Source organism: Zeus faber (assembly GCF_960531495.2).
Source record: "Zeus faber genome assembly, chromosome: 16".
Classification (NCBI taxonomy): Eukaryota; Metazoa; Chordata; class Actinopteri; order Zeiformes; family Zeidae; genus Zeus; species Zeus faber.
Genome location: NC_137202.1, coordinates 13,763,529 through 13,783,429, shown reverse-complemented (window position 1 = coordinate 13,783,429; position 19,901 = coordinate 13,763,529). Strand labels below are relative to the sequence as shown.

General features: G+C 43.4%; 1 protein-coding gene across 3 annotated transcripts; it reads right to left on the bottom strand.

Moving 5' to 3' along the window:
• Nucleotides 1-4,156: 4,156 nt before the first annotated feature.
• kif11 (kinesin family member 11) lies at nucleotides 4,157-19,605 on the bottom strand. Of its 3 annotated transcripts, none has more exons than XM_080016142.1 (27): nucleotides 19,467-19,605; nucleotides 19,175-19,275; nucleotides 18,567-18,696; nucleotides 17,756-17,853; nucleotides 17,473-17,551; nucleotides 17,127-17,312; nucleotides 16,876-17,000; nucleotides 16,575-16,665; nucleotides 16,120-16,265; nucleotides 15,736-15,832; nucleotides 15,429-15,524; nucleotides 15,218-15,306; nucleotides 14,792-14,879; nucleotides 14,568-14,641; nucleotides 13,648-13,762; nucleotides 12,638-12,709; nucleotides 12,243-12,378; nucleotides 11,631-11,803; nucleotides 9,586-9,711; nucleotides 8,737-8,892; nucleotides 8,088-8,239; nucleotides 7,670-7,830; nucleotides 7,359-7,477; nucleotides 6,861-7,083; nucleotides 6,148-6,368; nucleotides 5,351-5,461; nucleotides 4,157-4,420 (listed from the first exon to the last, which is right to left on the bottom strand). In XM_080016142.1, the coding sequence occupies exons 2-27, from the start codon at nucleotides 19,240-19,242 to the stop codon at nucleotides 4,313-4,315; spliced, it is 3,240 nt and encodes a 1,079-aa protein (XP_079872268.1). In that variant the 5' UTR covers nucleotides 19,243-19,275; nucleotides 19,467-19,605; the 3' UTR covers nucleotides 4,157-4,312. The 3 variants fall into 3 exon arrangements, with proteins under 3 accessions (XP_079872268.1, XP_079872269.1, XP_079872270.1); XM_080016143.1 differs by having other exon boundaries at nucleotides 4,157-4,417; XM_080016144.1 differs by having other exon boundaries at nucleotides 6,202-6,368.
• Nucleotides 19,606-19,901: the final 296 nt, after the last annotated feature.

Here is a 19,901-nt window from a genome sequence, read left to right as displayed (position 1 = left end):
GCTGTTGGCCCTTTGCTTCTGCGGCGCAGCTTCTCTGCGGCGGGCGCCCCGGGTACTGGGAGTGGCGGAGGGCCTGCATCGCGGGGGGGTGTAACATCGAGGTGCCCCACGCTGGGCACTTGCTGCTACGTGTATTGGCACTTGGCACTCACGCCGGGCGGAGCGTCTGGTTGGCTGCGGTGGGGCGGGCCTCCCCCCTTGTGCAAGGTGTGAGTGGGCGTAGGGGTCCTGCCGGCCAGCCCGTGGGGCGGGCGGGGTGTCGGTCTGTCACCGTGGGGCCGTGATCCGGGCCCGCGGTCCGTGCCTTGCGCCCATGGCCCGGGTTCTGCGCCCGGGGGTTGGTTGTATGTGTGCGCCCCTGGGGTGCCGGATCTCCTCATGCTCCCTGGGTCTTGGTCATGCTCCTCGTGCTGGGCGTGGGAGTTGCTCCACGGCCCTCTGGCTTCTCTGGGGGCCCGGGGGTCTTCTGTGGCCGCAGGGCAAGGTACCTGGGGATCTCCTGCAGCCTAGGGTTGTCTGCAGGGCTGTGGAGTTCGGGGGGGCTTCGGGGCCCCTTGCGCTGCTTGGAGGCGCTGCAACATAATACCGACCTTCTACACCAGTATCAATGGGGATAAGTCATGTACACTCACCGGTGGACATCTTACACACACACACGCACGCACGCACACCTGCTTGGAGTGCACCCCAGCACCCTCCTGGTTGCATCCTTCTCCTTTCCTCCCTCATTTGCTGCCATAACTATGACAGGAAGAGGCCACGTGACGTGGCCAGTTGTAGTTCCAGTTTTCCTGGACCTAATTCACTGTTTTTCAATACATGTTGTCGTCTAATGTTTATGTTTTTGTGTAAATGTTGTTTGTTTCTATGTTTGTTTGTCTCACCCATGGTGATTCTCCCCCTCTTGGAGTAGTGATCAGTTGTTTATAGACCCAATCATTATAAATAGTTGTCCAAAGAGGGGGGTTGGTGGTGGCTCTCCATAACCAAAAACTGTGCTCTTGTCATCCTACAGGTCGTCCACAGGACAGAGTTATTGCAGCAGTTCTTAATGATTTGAGAATTAATAAAGAGTTGCGTTGCAGGTTGAGAACTTGAACTCCACTTGCTGACTAACTCTGTCCTGAATGCAATGGCATACAAATACTCTGTGTTGTCTGTCCAGCATGCTGACAGCACAGGTTAAAAAAAAAAACCATATATATATATATATATATATATTTTTTTTTTTTTTTGCTTTGTTAATTAAATCTATTTCGTGTAGTCTAAAGTATCAATTTTCTTCCGCCAATCAACTATTTAATTAACTGGTTCAGCCGAGGAACATTAATTGCCGTAAATCACATTTGGCAATAATGCCGCAATAGCGCATCCTCACATCCTTTTAACAAATGAAATAAAATTCCCATTAACCTCTGAAAGTATCATCCTTTCCCTTAAACCTCAACCACTAAGTCCTTGCGGCGGACCATGGGGGCCAAGCCGCAGCTGCAGACAGGGGCTGAAGGCTCCCATCCCGGGGCCGCTCAGAAACGATAATTATAACCGCCGTTTCCCCCAGCAGTGCCTGGTGCCTGCGGGGCGGAGACGTGCGGCGACCTGGCCCGTGTGACGGAAGAGCTGGACTTCGCCCCCGTTTGCCAGCGAGCATTTGCTTGCCCCGCGCCTCTGTTTTGTTGTTGATTTGATAAACAAACAAACTGCCCCTTCTCCCACTCCCTGGGCCGAAACGACCCGCCACCGTCCGTACCAGGGCGTGTGAAGTTTGACAGTTGCTATAGACTCCGGTCGCCATTTTTTTTTGGGGGGGGGGGGGCGCTTCCATTCAATTGCATAGTGGCATAGCTCGAAAGATACGAGAAGTCATGGAGGGAGAAAAAGAAGTTTCAAGGTTTCACGCAAGACACCTGCAAGACCTCCACGCCATCTTACGACTAAAAAACGCGGAGCGTCATTCAACACAGTCAATGCGAGTGATCCTCCAATATGGCTATGGCGGCCGAAATGGGACTTTATTCTTTATGTAAATAACTAAATATATACATACATACATTTGTCAAACGTATAAATACACATGTAAGTATCTGTGTCACTATATGTATAAATAAACGCATACATACATATGTAACTACATGGATACATAAATGAATGTCAACATAAAGCACATCAAATAAATCAAATAAAAGTATACATAATAAATGTATTAATTGCACAAATAAAAAAATAACTGTGACAAGAGAAGCTCAAAAATAAAAAATAAAAAATAAAAAATAAAGAACGGCCGCGTTCACACCGCAAGCCTTAGTGCTCAATTCGTATTTATTGCTCGGATCAGAATTTTGTTGGGCTATTCACGCTTATTTTATCTTTTTTTTTTTTTTTTTTTTTAATGTGGCTCCAGCGCGTTGGGTTCCAGCGTGAACGGCTCGCGGGGTCCTGAACGTGACGGCTAACTTCTGGTGGAGCCCTCCGCCCTCCCCGAGTGGGAGGACATAGCCTGGTGGCGTGGCTCCTCTGGACTTCCCAAATGTTATCAGGCCGAATGGGATCCGATTGTGAGAGCGGAGCGAGTCGTTTCGCTCGCTCGCTCGGCGGGCACGCGTACACAGTTTCGGACCCGGTGCCATTCATAAAACGCGGCGAGCGCGGGTCCGCCGGCGGGTCGGTCGATCGGTGTTTATCTGTTGGTTCTTGTCCCCCCCCCCCCCCCCCCCCGCGCTGTAAGACGGCGCCGCGGCCTCGCTGTGGTAACAGGCGGTGTTGTCCACTTTAGTTCAGCCATTTAGAGTGAACCACGTACATCCGATGGTTTTCTGTCCCAACAAGTCCACTCCCACCGCAATGTACTGGGAAAAAGTCAAAAATAATTGTTTGAAAACAAAAAAACTCTCCACACAAGTTTTTTCGGTTTTACCTTTATCTTGGAATATTTCATATTACAACATATTCGTATCCATTGTAACGGGAGCCGCTGACCGCTGATGATGACACGGTTCCACGCCTTGTTTCAAATAAGAACGGAAGCTCCCACGTGTCACATTCACACCGCCGGCCCGTTCCGGAGTGGGGAGCGGAATTCAAGAGTTCCCCCACGGGGCGCTTTTCTTTTCGCGTTCCCGGTCTCGGCAACGTTTTGTGCGCTGCGGTGCCGGTCCGTGACGACAAAGGCTGGGGACCCCTGCTCTACAGTGACGTAATAGTCTCGTCGCATGAAATGCGATTTGATTGTTCAGAGTGGAGGTCGCGTTGCAAAAAAAACCAGGTGTAAAAAGTGGCGCGATTCCGAATTGAAAAGATCAGATCCCATTTGATTTGTGCTGTTCACACTGTTATGAGGAAAGAAAAACAACCAGATCTGAGTCACATGAGCAACAAAAGTCGGATTGGGGCCACTGTGTCGCAATATTGCCACCGTAATCTGTGTCCACCGAAATGTGAGAGCAGGGGGCTGCTGCACATTTTTAATATTTTAAGCGGGTATGTTGTTGAGGAAGCCTGCGATTGCGCAAACTCTGGTTATGCTTTTGTCATAACACCCACATGTGCTAAAAAAAAAAAAAAAACTTACACTTTTTTGTTTTGCCCCAAATTAAGTTCTTAAGAAACGACCGTTTTTTGATTACTGCAGTTTATGAAATCAACATTTTCTAAAAACGTGTTGCGTACTTGCGCATGCACGTGTGATATTTGTATAAACCTAATCTTGGAAGACCTTTTGGAACAGGCCTACATAGCCCACTCCTCAAGGTCACCGTCTCTGACTGCAGCCGCCGGAATGCGACCACACCTTACCCGCATAGTAAATGAGCCAAACACACACCAAGTGATTTTAGGTGATTTACTGTCCTCTCACCTTTATAGGGACAGAAGTGTTCTTGTCTGGGATCGTCACGGAGCCGGCAACAAACGGGGCACCGTTCCTGACAGCTGCAGTCAGACTATGCGACGGTCACACATTTCGGTGCAACTCCTCAGACTGCATGTGTGAACGCCGTAGAAAAATTATGGCGTGGAAGCGATGGGGCGCTTTCCATTTCATAGTATCATTTTCCTCAGGAGTGCCTGTTACACTTAAACAGATTGCAAGGATTTCAGCACCATAGAACATATGTATCAAACCATATCTTTAATTCCACGTGGATGATTGGATTTTTTTTTTTATTTTATTTTCAAAAGCGGAGAGACATGTGTAACACTAAAACAATATTAAATTCATAAAAGTAGCATTAATAATGAACATTAAGACACACACACAAAAAAAAAGCAACAATCACAAATATTACTTTAAAGAATATTTTGAAAAGTTGGGAGGTTAGTTCTGGCAGCGGAGGGGAAGTTTTGATTTTGGGGGTGTATAAACAGCTTCGTTTCCAGCCCCTTTGGTCTTGAGGAGCTTCTCCTTCTTACCGCCTTTCTTCTGCTGATATAAACACACACACACACACACACACACACACACGCACAGTCAGTACATTTCTCCCACACAAAAAATGTCCCCACCCCCTTCAGTGTTTCTCCTCAATTATCTTAATTTTATACTGTAAGTGAGCAGTTAAAAAGCAAGTATCCGATTATATATATATATATATATATAAAATTTTTATTTTTTTATATATGAATTTAGAAAATGTCAAAAGTTTGCGGGTGATAAATAGCTGTTCATTTGTTTTTTTTGCATCTCAGCCGGTGACGTCAAGGTATCGATGGCTCTGCGCAGTGACCAGTCTCCCCATTACAGAAGTGCAGGATTTATTATTTTGAAGTGAATCTACAAAGAAAAAAGTGCTTTTACAAAAGAAAGTGTATTATCAACCAAGACTGCGGTAAAGTTAAAGGTGGCCATGGCTAATTGGATGAACAAAATGAGTCCAGCTGTACTTCTAAGTAAAAAAAATAAAATAAAATAAAAAAAGGAAAATATGTCTTAAATCCAATTGCTACATAATTTGCCAACACGTTAATGTGCTGGGTATGCCACCCTGAAAGTTGCTCGTTACCGTGAAATATCATCACATTTGGGCACCTTTCGAGAAAAGCATCTGATGTATTTTGTTAGATATGGAGGCGCAATTTGACCCGAGGCCAATAGAATCCATTTTTCATAAAGACCAAACAGGCTTGACTGAGTCTCGATGATGATCAGTGTGTTCAGACACTGATTAAAAAAAAAAAAAAAAAAAAAAAAAGGATGAATTTGAAAAGCATGATCTAACATCTGTGCCGCTTAAATCGGAAAAGGCCGAATTGTTTTGCTCACTAGGTAGGCAAACAGGGTTTTATTTATTTCTACCGATGAAGGAGGGACCTTGAGTGGAATTCATTGAACAATTTTCGAACCGGTGAAGCTCACCTTGAAGAAGGGGACCCTGCTGCTGTCGTTACACACCAGGTTCTCGTCGATGTACGACGGCTCGGTGGCCAAGCTGTCGTCACAGGCGGTCAACTCGTCCTCCAGAGAGTCCTGTTACACACACACACACGCACACACACACACACACACACACACACACACACACACACACACACACACACACACACCCCTTCTGTTCAGAGGAAGTCTCCCGCTGACACGTGTGTCTGACTATAAAGTCAATGCATGAAAAATCTGAACGAGGAATATGTTAGAGTGGATGTTTTTAAACATCTCGCTCAGAGGAATAGCTTTTCCTAGTTTGCTCCAAAAGTCGTTCAAAACACCAAGTGCTCTATCCCGTGTGAGGTAGAGCCTTAATCATCTGAGGCCCTGAAACCCAGAGGAAAGGTCTCTAGTTCTACTGAGTCACTGATACTTGGATCAAACCGTCAATGGCTTCATTCTGCTTCCTCGAGATCCACTGACTGCGTCTGTGGCTGACAAAGGCCTACAAACTGTGGAAAATATGAAGCTTTTAAGAGTCCTGGGAAAAACGATGAGCTAAACAACTCGCTTAAATCTTACTATGTCAGAGCTGTATGTTAAAGCTCCATTTTTGTTTAGAGAGTGGCTGGTGATTAATTGAACGCTCGCTGTTAAAATCACTTTAAGAGATGTCAGTTCTGTTTACTCACGCAAAAAAATAAATAAAAATAAAGAAAGGGAGCGACATCACATAAAAGCAGATCTATAAAAATTGGGTTTTGAGAAGTCACTGATTCTGCCAGCCCCACCTGCTCAGGCAGGTCGTTCCAAAGCCGAGGGGCCACGACACACACACTACGTACACGCTCCACCAGCTCCACCAGCTCCTCCTCCTCCTCCTCCTCCTCCTCCCCCATGGCCGACTGCAGCGTCTCCTGCTGCCTCTTCAGGCTCTCCAGGAGCTCGCCACGGCTCTGGAGTTTCCTCAGCGCCTTCGGGTACACAAACTCCCGCCTCTGAGGGGTGGTGCCTGGGGGCAGTAGTCAGGAGAAATATTGTTTTGTTTTATTTGAGGGGTTGGGGAGGACAACGCATGCATACGCCCTGAGGGATGAAAACTACCTCTGGCCTGATATGACATTTGGAAACAAGACTTGACCCGGCAGATGCTCCTGACTGTAAGCAATCACTTCAATTTATGTAAATCCAATGTAAAGATTTACAGAAGGAACTTAAATTTAAAAAAAAGTGACCGGAAAAAAAATATGAAGAAAGAATATTAACACGTTATACTATATTTAAAATTAAAACAAAGTATGAAAAAAATATAAATAAAGTACTATTTAAAAAAAAGCACACCACACACATCGGAAACGCTTTCCACTGGTTGACTAAGACCTTAAAAGTTAACACCGTGCCATCGCCACACTGACGTGTCGATTCTGGTGCGGCCCAGGGGTAAGATGAGAAACAAAGTCTGCATAACCTCCCAAAGTAAGAGCCTGCACGTTTATTCCCTTACCGGTGGGGACGTCTTGCTTCAGCTCCTCCTGCAGGAAGCTCTGGACCAGCCCTGCTCCCGTCGCCACGTAGCCCTGGAGCTCGGCTCGCAGCCCTTCAACCACCTGCTGGTCGTGGGGAGCCTGGGTCTGTGTGGCCAGCGCTGTCCGGCTTACCTCCTCCCGCTGCCGCTCCAGCTCGGCATTGGATCCCTCCAGCTGCTCGGTGCAGAAGGCTTCCACGGTCTGGTTGGGGTGAGACGGGCAGGAAAAGAAAATGAAAAAGGGGTGATTAAAGAGCAGGCTAAAAACAGCCTCCCGGCTATGACTGATACTTGTTCTAACATTAGTCTGTTTTGTGACGAGACTTAGTCTTTTAGGACATGACTGAACCAGAAAGTATGATTGGCGGATTCTCTTTATTATGCAAACACAGAGGAGTGGTGATCAGCAGTTTTGCTGACGCCATTGATTGCCAACAAATGATAATAGTACTTCCGGTGTAGCACCCAACTGGTTACCTGCTGCAGGGTCTGAGTGGACGTAGAGCTCTCCCCTATAAGGGCAAGCTGTTCCTGGGCCTGAGATCCAGACTGTTCCACCGCTCTGGAGCACCACTGGGACTCACGCTCTGCCAGACCTAAGAACGGGGAGATAAATGAAGGTTACCTCTGAATGAAAAAGCACCTACAGGATAATCTCTTGTACTTGAATGATGATTATATTTCGTTAAGCGATGTTGACTATTAAATATGAAATCAACTAAATAATTGAAATGGAAACCTAAAATGAAATTGGAGCTGCAGCATGCAGTTTGGTGCAGCAGACAGACCTGTGAGAGTTTTGTGGAGGTAGGAGCAGTCGCCTGTGAGCCTCCCCAGCGTCTGGAGGCTCTCCTCTGTGTTCTGCTGAAGAGAAGCCGCCAGGGAGCTGGAGGAGGAGGAGAGCAGCTCCACCTGGAACATGGTCTGCTTCTCTGCCGTGGAGCAGCATCTGGGGACACAGAGCAGAAAGGTTAGGTTCTGAAAAGTTCTTATAAGAAGAGGATAAAAAAAAAAAAAGGCACCAAGGAGAATTGGTAAACAATTACCAATGATGACAGAAATCTATTTTGACCACTTAATCAATATGGAGAAAGAGAAATTCCAAAGTTCACATATTAGACAGAAAATTAGCCCCGACAACCCCAAACCGTGTCAACCCCCGACAAAGGATTTTAGTTGTGATTTTGCCAATGCGCCTCTACTCACTGTGTAATTTCTTGCTGTAAACTCTGCAGAGGTTCGTCCAAAGCGGTGGAGGACTGGTGCAGGTTCTTGTAGCTCTTCTGAGTCTCCGAGTCCAGCAACTGGAACTGGTCCTGGAGCTGGTCCTGCAGGTAGCGCATGGCCTGCTGGATGCCCTGGAACACAACAAGCACAGCTCCAAGACATTAGACAGGAAATCAAAATTGTACGTTGATCGGCGTCAACTACACCTCCACGGGAATCAAGCAAAAATAACCAAATTTATTTTATTTTGAGCTTGTGTTGTTGGTGGACTAATGTGATACAAGAGTCGAACATAATGATGAGAATATATTACCTAAATTCTCAAAATCACTATATGTCAAGCCAGGATATGAAATAGAGTTTAATAAACTATAAGATCAGAGTTGCAACTCGTGTACTTTCTACATATGAACATATGAAATACCAATGTGATGAAGCTCATTCTTTGAAATGGGTATGTCTAATTAACTGATGTAAATCATGATTAGCTTAAATCATGATGACAAAATTGAAAATTGCACAAAAAAATAATAATAGTTGTTTGTGACATTGTTCATGTATATTCTGTAAAAAAATATTTTAAAATGACACTAATCTTATTTTGCTGCAAAAAGGGGGGCAGCCTTACCGCACGCTGCTTCTCCTCCGCCTGTCGGATCTCCTGCTTGTGACGCTCGTGTTCGGCCTCCAGGGAACTGATGCGCCGCACGCTGGCCTCCCTCAGCGCCGCCACGTCTCCAGCCAACCCACGGAAAAACACGCCGATCTCTTTCATGGCCTCCACCTGGGGAGCGAGGGACAGAGCCCGAGTTTTAAAATCCACCAACATAAAAAAAAACAGTTTACAGTTTGTGAAGACTGGGACCCCTGGATATCAACCCCCTCCGCTTATTGTCGTTTCTGACATTGACAACATTGACACCGGATGAGAAGGAGGTTATGTGGCAAATATACAGCAATGTGCTTGAAACGACACCTTAAGATTCTGACGGGAAGGAACAACAACCCGACACTGAAACAAAGTACACAAGGCCAGGTGTCAAAGATCAAACCTGCCTTAGAAATCAGCATCGCTAAGCCACCATACTAACAATTGCCCCTTTCAATCTCGACCAGTTGGATGCTTTTTGACTAACTACACTTTACCCGTTGTCTGGTAATAAAAGAAAAGAAAATAAAAAAATATATAAAAAGCTTCATATAAAAAAAAATAAAATAAAATAAAAGCTTATTTGGTCAAAATAAATACACTATTTAACCAACATGTAAAAAACAGTATATTATGAACAGTAAGTCAAAATACAGAAAGACCTTAACAGTTCACAAAATCAATGGCACAGAAACACAGGTGACAACACGACTTCTTTGTGTGGAACAAAAACAAACTCATCTGATTACCACCGACAATTTATGCAGTACGTAGTATCAAACAAAGACACACGTGCATGTATAAATAAAATCTTAAAAAGTGAGAGACCTCTTGGGCCAGAGCTCTCTGCGTCTCCACGGTGGTCCTCAGAGAGTCGCTGAGCTCCTTCATGGCAGACAGTCCTGTGAGCGTCTGAGCGACCAGGACGTTCTCCATCTCTTGTTTGTGTTCCCCCTGAAACACACAGAAAACACATAACCGATCACAAGCAGCTTTGAAGCAGATTAAATCCCTCCATTTTCACATAAAAATCCCAGATAGTTCAGAGCTCTTCCCGTAAACTATGGTTCACGTGCCACCCGTGGTATGCAAGCTCCCTCTAGTGGTGAAGGGGGGTAACAGGTTTTATGCACGCAAATAAATAATATATATAAAATATAATTAAAATAAGATTACATTTCAATAAAAATGATCTATGAATAAAATAATATTTACATTTTTATTATTTATTCACACCCACATCTTAAACACAGACTTGGTCAAATATTTAACAAAAAGTCTAGAAACTACTGCTTTAGACTAAAATTGTGTCTCATAATATGACAAGAAAAAAGTGATAATCCATAATATCATCTGTGTTGGGTGGATTACACTAAAAGTCCGATTTATTTTTAATCTCCAGATTACATTTTTTCACGACAAAAAGTCAATGAAGGGTGATAAGTGATCAAATCTAATTCTCAGGCTGCTCTAGCTAAGTGCAATCTAATTTATTAAAATTACTCCACTACTGAATTCATTTTAAATGGTGCTTAAAATTAAAATAACAGCTCCTAAGTCATTTTGATGGTACACTGACTAGTAACATGGAGAATGGCACCTCTTTCATTCCCCCCGCGCTCCACCTCCCCGACGGCGCGCGCAAGCAATCACTCCCAAAGCAAATTTGTTTTCCAAGTATCCCATGAACACAGCATCGCTTCCTGTTTGGAAACCTGTGTTCGTGTTATACATTAAAACATGGATGGATTTATAATACCGGGTCGGACTTCTGCTCTTATTTTGGTGAATAAATTAAAATTTGTGTAAAACAGACAAGTACAGGACAAATAATCAATGTCTGTATTATTCAAAAACTGGCTGCCACCAGCTGCATAACCGCCGATCCCGATGGGGCCAAAAATGTCAAATAATGGCCGATATATTGGTCGAGCTCCACCTAGCACCCGCCAGCCCTCACTGTCATTACGCTACGGGGTGTATTTCAGCGCGTGAGAGCCGATCTGCCAGTGTAGCACATCTACACGGGCAGCCCCCCCTCCCTCCCGCGGCGAGGTCCGTGCAAGGGGCACTGTAACCCAGGTGTACATTATATTTGCGTTTGTAACATTATTTAGGGCTGAACGACTAAATCGGATTCAAACCGACATCGCAATGTAATAGAACCCAATTTTCAAATGGCAAAGGCTGAGGCATGAAGCTGTCCCTGAGCACACTGAGCAGCGCTTTCACAGAGCTCATTCACTTGCACGCTCAAAGAGGATGCATGCATGAAACACTTTTATAAAAAGATGATTGTTCAGATTTGAACAACAACAAGGCTTGAAGTTAATCACTCAGTCAATATTCTACTGTGATTTTAGGTTTTTCTTTCTACAATTCAAGAGTTAAATAACGACATGTTATTCATCTCAATTCATGCATTTATTGTTCTAATTTCATCAGAACACAGAGGCCTCGCTGACAGGAAAGAACAGTTTATATGTTGACTGTATCCAATGTTGTGTTGGTTATACTATAGAATGATTTATTGCTTGCGTTTAGTGTATAATACACAAGATAAGAACTTGGAAATTGCATACTAAATTGCAATTGCAATATTGGTCTAAAAAAATAAAATAAAAATAAAAAAAATAAATAAATACAAAATATGAAAAAAGTCACAATTCGATTATTTCTAAAATCTTCTAAAAAATATTGAAACATCGCCAATAAGGTTCAAATTTGTCATATGAGTCAAAGTTACATGACAGTGGTGTAAGAGTGCAATTGCACCAAGAAACTGTCGGGGCACCAAATCCCAAAAGTTACACAGTGCTGCTTTATTCATGTCATAATTTTGTTTTTCCTACAGTGTTTCTCCACGTCCTTACCAGAAGCTGCAGCTGGCTGTCCCTGTGCTGCAGGCACAGCGCCCCCTGCTTTTGGCTTATGGCCTGACAGCGAGGGACACCCTCGGACATCAGATTTTGGAGTCCATCCACGAAGGACTCCATGGACGTCTGAGCTCTGCTCAGCGCCGCCTCGTTCATGGTGAGGACTTTGTCTGCATACAGAGGGAAGGAAACGGTGAGACAGAGGGAAAAACATCCAATTAAGGGCGTTTAATCTGCTAACTAGGGGGTCTGTGGGCAAGGTGAAGTAAAAAAATAAAAATAAAAATGACCCCACTTAAATTTAAGAATTTTAATGCCACGCTTACAGACGTCTTATTTTGCACCAAAAATCGCTGCCGTAAATTGAATCTTTGGTGAGGCTCGAGGCATATTTAGAAAGACAATTGAGAAGACTCTGATCTTCAATTTAAAGTAGACAGAATTCGGGTTGCAGCGAGCACTCCGATTGCAGACAACATTGACTGTCGACGTCACGTGGGGAATTTGAATAAAGATTTTAAGATAATAAACATGGAGCAGTTGCATTTTGCCAACATACTGTTTAGCTTAAATTAAGATGACACTATCTTTAAGGTTTCTTCCTCTTACCCACTGTCTGGGAGAAGCTGCTGAGCATGCGGAGATGCTGGCTGCTCTGCTGCTGGATGCAGCTCTGCATGGAGCCAAACGCTCCTTCCATACGCTGAGCGAAGCTCTGCTGGATCTGACCGTTGTGCTGCTCAACCTGAAATTTAACCAAAAAAAAAAAAAAAAAAAAAAAAAAAAAACAGAAAAACCCAATAATTGTATAAAAATAAATAAAAATCAATAAATAATAAAAAGTTTAATAGCTAGAGAACTGACGTGCGGATAAAAAGTTGAATTGCTTTGTAGACAGCTTGTTTTGTAACGTTTTACAACTGGGAAATCTAAAATTCATCCAAAACGCAACAAAATGTAAAAACTTTATGAATGCACTGTATGATATTAAAGTCAATTCTCACCCTTTTCTTCCGGTCCAGCTTGTCCTGGAGGCCCAATACATCCTTGGTGCTGGAATCTACTGTGCTGAGCAGCTACGAAGAGATAATAATAAAAGCAGGGATGAAAGAGGACCTGGGCTCCTTCTTACACAAGTTAATATAGGTATCTGAGGTCCCCAAAACCTGTTTATGAAGTTTTTTGCTGAAAATACCACTCGAATTATGCAATTAAGACATTCTACCATGCAGATCCTTGAATACCATTTCCACACCAAAATTAGCAATTAGGGTTTTTTTTTGTTGTTTTTTGTTTTTTAAACCCTGGGTCAACCTGCTAAAAATAGGCGATTAACAACTTTCTCATTTCCAGGAGAAATTCAGTTTTTTCTTGTGCATCACATTCAACGTCATGAACACACCGGGAAAGGGGCATGTCATGGTTCCAGTATGATTGTCAACAAAACAGTAGAGGAGAGAGCAACTTAAACAAACAACGACATTAAGCTATAAAACTTTGAGGGGGGGGGGGGGGGGGTATGATTAAGCTGATTAAAACCTTGGTCTATTGCAGGGTCATTTGACCCAGGACTGAGACCCTGGTTCCCCCCCCCCCTTTCTCACTGGTGACAAATGCCGGGTTAGGGTTAGGAGCAGACAGGCTAGACATTGTTCCCCACGAGCATCAATGAGCCCATGTAGAGCGGGTCGTCTAGAATCTGTTCGATTCCTGGTTCCTCCTGCTAGCGTGCTGATGTGTCCTTGAGCAAGACACTTAACCCCCTAACTGCTCCCCGGGAACCGCAATATGGCAGCCCACTGCTCCTAGATACTTGGGGTACTAGGATGGGTAAAATGCAGAGAAGTGCATTTTGTTGCCTCAGTACTTGTAATGACAATAAATTGAATCTAATCTGATCTAGATCATGTTAAAAACTAGTCAATTACAATTACATTTACATTTTTAACTTGTTCAGTGAAACATCCATCATAAAACCCATAAATCAGAATTGGAGGTTCTGTTGAGTTCCAACCTGATCAGCCGTGTTGTAGAGATTCTCCTGGGCCGAGCTCAACTTGCCGTTGACGAACTCTTCCTGGGTCAGTTTCCCCTTCGTCTCCACCAGGTCTCGGCTGGTCTCCTCCAGCCTGAGGAAGACATGGACCGAAAAATGGGATTATTATTCTGTTGTCAGGGCTGCAGCGTGTACTGGGCTGTAAAGATAGCCTGACATCACCAGATAAATTTGCAAATGCATATTAGTCTGGAATCTCTCAGTTCAATTTCAATTTCCAAGGGGCGTTACCAACGGGTACGGACCAAAATGTCTCTGGACACAATTAGATAGACCTTCAACCAATCACAGCAACGAAACGTGTGACGTAGTGCTGAGGGAGTGAGTTGGTAAACTAAACTTTTACCAAATCCTGTCAGAAGGACGGCAAACACATCTTTCTCATCAACAAAAAAATATATATACACCGTCCAGTTCGTTTAATACTGTCACGATAACAGATTTAACAGACCATTCCACATCAGCGGCAGCCGTCTTTGTAAGGTCCCTCAACGGCTCAGCATCATAGTTGTATCAAACCCGCCCCATATTAGATAACTGGTTGTGATTGGACCGACCCTGGCATGGTGGGTGGAAAACTAATTGAATGGGAGGGTGGCCAGACGCATTCTGCCAGAGCAAATGAAACATGAGCTGGCACATTAGTCTGGTTCCCAGGCTACTACAAAGACGGGTGTTGCTTTCAGAGGATATCAAATATTCAAGGAAGAGTTTTGAATGTTAGAGGTCTCCAATGGAACACACACACACACACACACACACACACACACACACACACACACACACACACACACACACACACACACACACACACACACACACACACACACACACACACACACACACACACACACACACACACACACACACACACACACCTTTGCTGTTTTTCATCCAGGTCCACAGTGTACTGCTCCAGGAGGCTTTTACTGTCCACAAACAGCTCAGTGACCTGAATAGAGAGAGGACCAAGTTTTCGGACTAATATCCACTACACATTAAATAATCTATAAAAAAAATAATAATAAAATAAAAAAAAAAAAAAAAAAAAATGTAATTACAGATTCAAATAATGAATATACATCATGCAGCTTTTCTCTACCTTCCTGAGCTCCTCCTCCATGGCGGCGATGCGCTCCGTGTACTCTGCTATCTGCACTTCCTGAGAGGTGATCTGAGTTGCCATGTTCCTATCGGACAAACACAAACGCACACAACAGAAAGTCGAATATTATACGCTGAAATATTGAAACTATGAATCTGAATGATTTACGAAACGGAACAAATCTGAAATTGCTTCTCTCGAAAAGATAAACCTGAATCTTGAGTTTGTCGACTAAAGACTTTTACTACTACTACTACTACTACTACTACTACTATTCCGTGAATACACAAAACAAAACCGCCCATTTAGGATTTTGGGTAATTCCTGCATGAGCGTGGGATTCAGTTTCCATTAAAAGCTGTTTAAAATATTTAAGCTGTTTCTAATAATTTCAGAATAAAAGCAACATGAGTGGCAACCTACCCATAGTTCTCCGCAGAGAGGTAGACGCCATTTTTGTCCCTCGTGGCAGCCAGGTCACGTTTCAAACGCTCAATCTCCTCAGTGTATTCCTAAAAAAAAATAAAAAGGAAAAAAGAGGAGCGGGGGTGGGTCCGTTTTTACGTTAAGATGTCTGAAAATGCTCATGCTAGTTGTTAGTTTTATCGTGGTCAGTTCCCAGACGTGGCTTCACCTTGATCAGGGTCCTCTTGGTGAGTTTCTGGTTCACTTCTGGTTTGTTCATGATGTTCTTGGCTCTGCTGGCGTAGTCCAAGGTGCTCATAGTCTCCTACACTCACACACACACACACAACATAACGTTTTCTTTTCAAAATCAGAATATATTTTGTTAATTTACAGGATTAATCAGGCACCAAGCCGTTTTTTTTTCCCCCTTCTTAAGATAAGAGTCGTTCACAGGATTTCCAGAATATTCCCCAATTTTAAAAATAAATAAACAAACATTTTATCCTTGCAGCCTCAAAAAACAAAACACACACCTCGAGATTGCTGGAAGACGGAGACACGGTGGCGATGATGGAGGTCTTGGTTCTTCCCCCGAGCGAGTCCTGGAGGATTCGGGTCAGCTTTGACTCCCTGCAGGTTCACGTCCAAAGAGATGGAATCAGCTCCACTTACACATTGACCACACATTTTGAAATGGTCATGACAGAAATTACAACCTTACAAGGTTGGATCAGTAATATTTGAATCTCTGTGAGTAATGCCGCCATCTACAGAGAGGACTTCCAATTTTGAATGCAAGATATCTCCAAAGTAGTGCAGTTTCTGGTCTACTGACAGCAATATTAAATTCACATCCTTTGTAGACTGTTTTTTTAGTTTATTCTTTTTATAAACGTCTCATTAGATCCACTGTCTACCTGTAGGGGATGTGGGGTCTTTTCTCCACCAGAGCAGTGATGACTCGACCCAGTGTCAGCAGCGACTGGTTGATGTTTCCAGCCTCACGAGCACGTTTGTCGACAGCTCCAGAACGCCCAATGTTCTCACTGCCTGCGAGATCCACCTGGAACGCAGAATGGGTTCATTTTTACAAGCACTGAATGTTTTATGTACCGAGAAAATACTGTGCAAAAATACTGTCAAAGTTGCCGTTTGGAGTAAAGTTAGCGGTTAATGCAGGATTATTTTGAGATAATGTCTCTCCAAGTCTACTATTCACCTGTATTTAACGCAAAGTGTTGTGCCTTGTTTAATAGTAAAAAAAAAAAAATGTTTCTTCCAAAGATTTATTGTAATTCATCATTTTGAAATTGTTGACACATTAGGAACAAATACCAACTATAATCTTGAACACCAAAAGATGTTTTATTACCAGGTTGAGTTTGCCGATCTTCACCAGCTCCTCTCCTTCCAGCGTGATCTCCTTCATGTGAATGGTGACGGAGAACACAGAATGGGAACGGCTAACAAAAGAGAGAAAACATTTGAGAAAAATAATAAAATGAATACAAAAACTGTGCTACAAAAAAATAGGCTTTAAAAAAATATATATATATAAAAATTGGCTTTTAATGGTCCTAACTCCTTCCCTCGAGTGTTTGTACTCTTCGAAATGGAGCTGGCATAACGGACTCTTTCACAACTCCCAGCCCCGTGAGCGTCTATAAACTGACCTGGAGTAGGCGTTCATGAGCGTGGAGGCCGTCTTGCGCTTGGCCGACCCCCTCTCCAGGATCTGATAGACTTCGTCCTTGTTGTGCACCGTGACCTCCTCGAGACCCTTCACCACCACACCGCGCTGGCACAGGCAACACAGAGATATTAGTCAACACACAGCTAGCTAACGCACAGATACAGCAGGGATGGAAATTGGTAGGAACCGAACTGTGACCGTATCAGCGAATCTCTATGTGAACAAACAAACCTTATTTCGGGGGTCGTCAAAGAGCTGGAGCCGCTCTGTGACGTCCTCGCTGGGGCTGAGCAGATCGAACAGCTCCTCATTGTAGATCTCCATCAGTGACACCTTGATGGAAAACTCGGTGCCGTTCTCAGACAACTTCTCGAAAATCTGGTGCAGAGTTCTGGGGATGATGCCCGCAAGAGGGTCCTGAAAAACAACACAGACAAAAGAGACTATACTTTGGGAGTAATATTTTGCCGTTTGCTTATTTCCATGTGCGTTTCCACGGTTGGCAAACTCGCCGTTACCTGATCCCATGTGAACTGGATCTAGATTAACATCTTCTGAGGGAAACTTAAGCATGTACCTCTTCCCATGTGAACTGTCCATCTGGACTCCTCTCTCCCTCCATTGTGAACGTCTTCCCTGTCCCCGTCTGTCCATAGCTGAAAAATACAGCACTCGTTATATTATTCGACCAATTAAGGAAGAAGAGGGAGAAGGAGGGGAGGAGAGAGAAAAAAAAAAAGGAGACTTGGGTATAGCACCAATTAGTTAGCTACCCTACCATCGGATGAATCAGAAAGCTCTCACATGGAGTTGAAATCTGTAAAGAGGCAACACAGGCACCTCAACACTGAATGACTCACGCAAAGACGGTGCAGTTGTATCCCATAATGACTTCATCTAGGATGGGGCAGACGACGCTCCTGTACACGTCAATCTGTTTAGCGGACGGGCCAAAGACCTTCACAGAGAGAGAGAGACAGTGTATAGTCAACCAAATCTGATGCTAACTTCTGGTATTGAGCCAGAATTAAATATGACGGTATATTGTTTTTCCAAGAATCTAGATTCCTTTATTGTTACATTCCGCTATACAGGTAGAAGGGACAAAAATTCTTAGGTTTCAGTGGTAACTGGCTTCGGGCTGATATTCGATAATATTAATATTGCGATACACGCCACCATATGCAATGTTTTCACAATATCGATATATCTCCGTGATCCAGCATTTAAAGGTTCACCGTCTCTCCAAAGCAAACAAATACAGAGCATTTTTTAACTGTAAATGTATTTTTTGCAATTGAATGAAACAAAAACATTCTGTGCGTAATTCGAACACTTTCTCCGTCACTGGCCCCCCTGTGAACGGAGACGATAAAATTGTGTATTGCGATATTTGGGTGGGGCTGCATCACGATATAAAATTTGGGATATTGCCCAAGCCTAGTAATAACATTCGTATTTCTGGGAGTTTCGATCAATATAATAATGTTGGCATGATGTTGATATGCGTGCTTTTCCATATTGTTTTACAGTTACGTAGCAGTATTCCTTGACATGATATTTTCAAATTGTAAAAAAAGACAATATCACTCTACACGACCAGTCCAGCTGAAAACATCATTAGCTTATCACTCATCCTCTGTGGTGCAAAGAAAACGTCAAAATTCCTACCATATCAAAGGTGTAGGTCTTCCGTGTCGCCTTGTCGTTCACCCCTCCGGTCCGCACCAACACCTCCTTTCTGTTGGGATCGCAGTCTACTACACCATGAGAGCTCTTACGCTCCACTGTGTTGAACGGTCTGGAGGCAGAAAGAGGAAGCCACTATTAAGAGCCAGGAGGGTTTGAGGGGAATCGCGGCATCGGCTGGTATTTACTGTGAAAGCCACCCAAACTGTAACTATGCGTTTGTCCCGGTTGGTGAACATGCCAAATAAGTCGAATTGCAGTGTAAATGCAATAACAAAGATTTTCTCTTAAAAAATAAAAATAAAAAAAATACTGATGACAGTGGTCATTTAAGCAGAACTGGCTGGACAGACGGAAATTAAAAATCTTAATTAAATTCTTTATATTTATTTAAAGTTGATAAAATGAGGGTTTTCTTGTTTCTGAAGTTCTTTCAAATTAATTAACATTGAAGAAATTGTGCGTTAAATTTCCCATAAATGCATTTAAAGACATATATATATATATATATATATATAGATAGATAGATAGACTGTAAGTATATTAAATACAGATAAAGAGTAATTCATTTTTGCACGTTCTCCTCTTACCTGCATCTTACAACCACCTGGATGTTTCTCCCCTTCTCATCTCGTTTATTGTGGTTGACTGAAGACATGTTTGCAGGAAGCTAAAGCTCTACAAACAGCCTCTGTAAACACAAAACCACAACTTCACCATTTTTAAACTAGTCTCGTTTTTCTCAAAGAGACGCACACGGAGCATCACTTCAATCAAATAGCCGCCATCTACCAAGAGTGAATTAGCTGTTAGCCCGTTAGCTTGCTCCATCTAAACCACCACCGTTGGCCAAATCTGAACGTGATGCAAATACATATCTACCTGTTAATGCAAAGCCCCTCGATACGGTCCTTTCTTAAAACTTTGCCACTTCTTATAAGCTGCGCGAAACGGGAAGGCTTTCGGCGAAACAACAACTTGTGTTTAAAGGCGGTCAGTGCTGCGTGCTGGACGAACTTCAAACCATAGTTTTTAAATTTTGTCTGGCCAATGGCGAAGCAGGACGAACGCAACCAAGCACGTCATTGGTGGACGCTCAGCTTCCACCAATGGCGTGCTTTGTTGCAGGGCATCGTGGGTTGAACGACAACGCCGCAATTACATCATTCTCACGGGAGGTGGCGACATTTTCGGGTGTGGAGTGATGCAGTAACGGGAACGTATGAACTCATAGTTATTCATTGACATATATATATATATATATATATAGATTGTAGTCTGTAATTCTATACATACTAATGTATTAATTATCTATCT

Bases quoted from the DNA above. Each gene is read 5' to 3' on its own strand.
- kif11 (XM_080016142.1), bottom strand. From the start codon at position 19,242: ATGTCTTCAGTCAACCACAATAAACGAGATGAGAAGGGGAGAAACATC. The intron at 15,307-15,428 runs GTGAAGCCACGT...ATTTTTTTTTAG, and splicing joins CCAAGAGGACCCTGATCAAG to GAATACACTGAGGAGATTGA. The intron at 14,642-14,791 runs GTAGAGAAAAGC...CTCTCTATTCAG, and splicing joins TGGAGGAGGAGCTCAGGAAG to GTCACTGAGCTGTTTGTGGA.